We start from the raw sequence: 3,715 nt of genomic DNA on the forward strand, positions 1-3,715 counted from the left end.
ACGGGTTTTCCCCCCCCCCCCCCCCCAAAAAAAAAAAAAAAAAACCCATAATCACAACACCACGCAAACATGGTCAAGGACATGCTTCTCGATCAGCACAACTCGTCACTGGGTGGAGGATGAAAAATAAACAAAACCACAAATTCAAACGGTTTGATATCGCAGGAACGATCACCGAAAAAGTACGGCTCACCAAGGGGCATCTGGCAGCAGACGGTCCGTATAGAGGACAGGCGCATAGCCAGCGGGGCAGGTGGTGTTGGTCACAGCACCACCAGGTCCGGTGTAGGAGGCTGTATAGAAGACGGGCTCAAAAGCATTTCCATGGACAACGTGCAACTGCGCCTGCATCGTGGTTGCTGCAATCGATACGACCGAGGCCGCCGGAGGCTGGTCAGGTAAAGCTGCCGGGAGAAGGGTGCACAGCAATAGTCAGCGGGACACGAACAATTGTGTGTTAAATATGATAGCATGGCTTGAGGCGGTGAAAATGAGAATGGTAGATGTGTCCGGGCACGCTGCACGTACTCGTATTGCAGACGGTGATTGGGGTGGCAACTTCAACTAGCTTGAGGCCTGCCGCATTTTGAGGACGATTGCACGTGATTTCTGCCAGATCCATGATATAACTTGTGCCCACCAGGGACTCCATGCCGCAACAGTCAAAAGGGTTGCCGGAGACCCAGGTCGCATTGATGGAAGTGGGAAGGGAGGGAAAGCTGACAATCTCATTGTTGGCAAACGACCTGTCGGCATACTGAGATGAGCAACAACATCTGTTGTCCAGGATGTGGAGCATGGTGGCACACTGAGTCGCTTACAGAGATGCAAGCTGCGATAGGCCCGCCAGCAGCGTCTGCCCGATGCTCGTCAGGCTATTTTCAGAAATATCCCTACCACAGAACAACAGGATTGATGAGGGACACGGCGATGGCTGTTGTTGGTCTGCGGCAGGAAAGTTGCAATGGAACAAAATGGATGTTTGGCTACGAACAAGCTATTGAGAGCCGTCGTAGCGGCAAGCATGCTGGTTGGCAATTGCGTCAAGAGGTTGGAGGCCAGAGATCTGTGGGAATGGCGTCGAGACGAACAGCAAAAAGAAGAAAAGTTCTCGTTAGAGCATTGCCCTCGCGTTACTGTGAGCGACGCGAAATGGAAGGTCCACGCACAGTTTTTCAAGATGGGTTTGCGCTACAAAGGGCGTTGTATCAAGGCGCGTGATGGCATTGTCTTGTAGCCAGAGCTGCCGTAATTCGGGGAGAGCGTTGACTAGAGTGGCTGACACGCTCGTGAGCCGGTTGGAACTTAGGTCTCTGCGGTATGACACAAACACGGTCGAGTGAGGAAGCGAGGTTCGAAGACACGAGCAACTGGGTTTAGGGAAGGGGGGGCGTGAAAGGCTGGGACTTGGAAAATGCGGCTGTTATTAACTCACAAATGTTGCAAATGGGTTAGGCTGGCCAGATTGGTCACGGAAACAATGTCATTGCCTCGTAAAATCCTTGAAGAAATCAGGCGGCATGGATGGACATGGGCATTTGGCAGCACACGGGTAAGAAATGGCGGAGATACATAAACGCCACGCGCAAGGGGAGAAAGACCACATTTCGTACAATGTTTCAAGGTTGGTGGCATGGCTGCTCACGCTACCATCAAACACCGACAAGCTGTTGGAGCTCAGATCGCTGCAGACAGGACCAAGGAAAATGAGCAGACAGACAATCAAGGTGAATGACGACATGTGTTCGGCATGGGTTTGGGGTTGACAGGTGAGGCCAGGGCTGGAATGAAACGTACAGTTCGGTTAAAGCGGCGGCAGAGGCGGCGAGGTCATCAAGGGCAAAGGTACCAAGCGCGTTGTCGGCCAGGTTAAGGGCCTGAAGCAAGGTGAGGCCTCGGAGGGCGCCGGCTTCCATGTTGGTGAGGCCGTTGCTTTGCAGATGCAGGTAGCGAAGGCTGGGCACGGCGTCAAAGGCCCCTTCACCGACGACCTGAATGAAGTTGCGTCGAAGAGTGACGACGGTGGCGTTGGTCGGAAGGTCAGGAATTGCTGTGAGCCCAACCCCGGTGCAGTCAACGTAAAATTCTGTGGCAGCGGCATAGCAACTGCAAGTGGCACAAGTAGGATGGCTCAAGCCATCAGATACGGCCCCTATCAAGTCCAGGCGTCAGGGTGACACGAGGCAGCATCAGATTGGGCCTGATCATTTTTGGTCTTTGTCGAGGAAGCATGACAAGCAGGGGGGTTGTTCTTTACAAACCATGCGCAAGGCTGAGCATTGCGGTGGCTACGATGCCAAGCCACAGCAGAAAGGCAAACCCGTGGCTCAACGGGAAGCACCCGCGCCGCCTGAGGCCGGACATGGCGGCGGTGCGTCTGGAAGGCGAGCGGGGTGCAGATGGGTGGCGGCGGCTGTCTGCAACAAACGGCAGCGTATATCGGCCGTGGCCCTAGCAGATCGACAACTTGTCAAACAAGACGTGATTGCTATGCAATCACAGTCGTCCAATTCCCGATTCACCCTGCAAGCACGGCATCAGCAGCCCCCGGCGTACAAAACGAAACACTTGAAGTGGGGTGGCAGGCGGTGATTTCTCGGCCCAAGGGAAATGAGAGATAGAGAGATCAGATGAATAATTGGTCAGAGAGATGAATAGAGAGAGAGAGAGAGAGAGAGAGCGAAAGCAAGTCTGTCTCTGTGTGTCTCTGTCTCTGTCTCTGTCTGTGTCTGTGTGTCTGTGTGTCTGTGTGTCTGTGTGTCTGTGTGTCTGTCTCTCTGTCTCTCTGTCTCTTCTCTATCTCTTTCCGTCTCTGTTTATGCTCGTCGACGCTCTGTCTGTCTGTCTGTCTGTCTGTCTGTCTGTCTGTCTGTCTCTCGGTCGCGTTCGCATCTTTGTTTGTTTCGCTGTTTACCCATGCCGGTGGCTCGGTGGCTCGGTGGCTCGGTGACTCGGTGGCTCGGTGGCTCGATGGCTCGGTGGCCGAGTCTCTGACTGTTCTGTCTGTTTTCCATAACTGCCTTGATAGTGTTTCTCTTCGGCCGTCCCTAACGTTCGTCTTTACAAGCAATGCATCGCCTTTCGTCTGTTCCTCCGGGGTAGCGTAGGGTCTGCTGACGCCTGAAAGTGTCGAGAGTGTTGTGCGAGCTTCTTGACCAGATGGCTGGCCCGACTGCCGTTTTGCACAAGTCGTCTCAACAACGGGCCTTCTTACTTCTTACTACACAGCGAAGAGCTTTGTTGTTCCCAACAAACAAATAAACAGGCGTGTCTTGTTATGGGATTCACATGTCAATGGCAACCCGAGTCGTCTCAGTGTGTGCAAAACCGGAAGCCGCGTTCCAAGGGGCGAGGTCAATCGGGCATCCGGATCAGGGCTTCAATGCGGTCAGGCCGATCGAACATGCCAGCTCGCCCCGGGGGCGCGCTGCCATTTCTTTTTGTGTGTTTGCTGCGGCTGTGAAACTAACGCCTGAAAACTTTGAATAGTTCAAGTGACAAAACTCTCCTCATCTCTATAGCTTCTTTCTCAAATGGAAAAATTGTCCCAAAACGACAAAACGAAAATCTTTTGTTATGTGTGATCCTGAACGTTGTGTGTGTGTGTGTTATTAATTTTTGGGCAAGGGGGTCCATGTTAGGACTCTCGGCTAGGGCGTGCGGCAGGTTTTCCGACTGCGCAACTGCCAGTATGTATTATTAGATACTGCATTTC

General features: G+C 53.0%; 2 protein-coding genes across 2 annotated transcripts in view; both read right to left on the reverse strand.

Annotated features, from left to right (window-relative positions):
- Positions 1–2,364, reverse strand: part of MONBRDRAFT_31954 (uncharacterized protein) — a gene marked incomplete at both ends in the record, with an annotated part of 4,193 nt that extends 1,829 nt beyond the window's left edge. The window contains 9 exons of the mRNA XM_001744756.1: positions 194–404; positions 529–746; positions 822–893; positions 995–1,066; positions 1,170–1,313; positions 1,436–1,501; positions 1,614–1,685; positions 1,798–2,152; positions 2,262–2,364. Coding sequence (XP_001744808.1) covers positions 194–404; positions 529–746; positions 822–893; positions 995–1,066; positions 1,170–1,313; positions 1,436–1,501; positions 1,614–1,685; positions 1,798–2,152; positions 2,262–2,364 — 1,313 coding nt within the window. The remainder of the gene's footprint in view (positions 1–193; positions 405–528; positions 747–821; positions 894–994; positions 1,067–1,169; positions 1,314–1,435; positions 1,502–1,613; positions 1,686–1,797; positions 2,153–2,261) is intronic.
- A 1,024-nt stretch (positions 2,365–3,388) lies between these two features.
- The window catches only part of MONBRDRAFT_24447 (uncharacterized protein), a gene marked incomplete at both ends in the record, with an annotated part of 926 nt that continues 599 nt past the window's right edge, over positions 3,389–3,715 (reverse strand). Inside the window, one exon of the mRNA XM_001744757.1 lies at positions 3,389–3,472. Coding sequence (XP_001744809.1) covers positions 3,389–3,472 — 84 coding nt within the window. The remainder of the gene's footprint in view (positions 3,473–3,715) is intronic.

Source organism: Monosiga brevicollis, genomic scaffold (assembly GCF_000002865.3).
Source record: "Monosiga brevicollis MX1 MONBRscaffold_6 genomic scaffold, whole genome shotgun sequence".
Taxonomy (NCBI): Eukaryota; class Choanoflagellata; order Craspedida; family Salpingoecidae; genus Monosiga; species Monosiga brevicollis.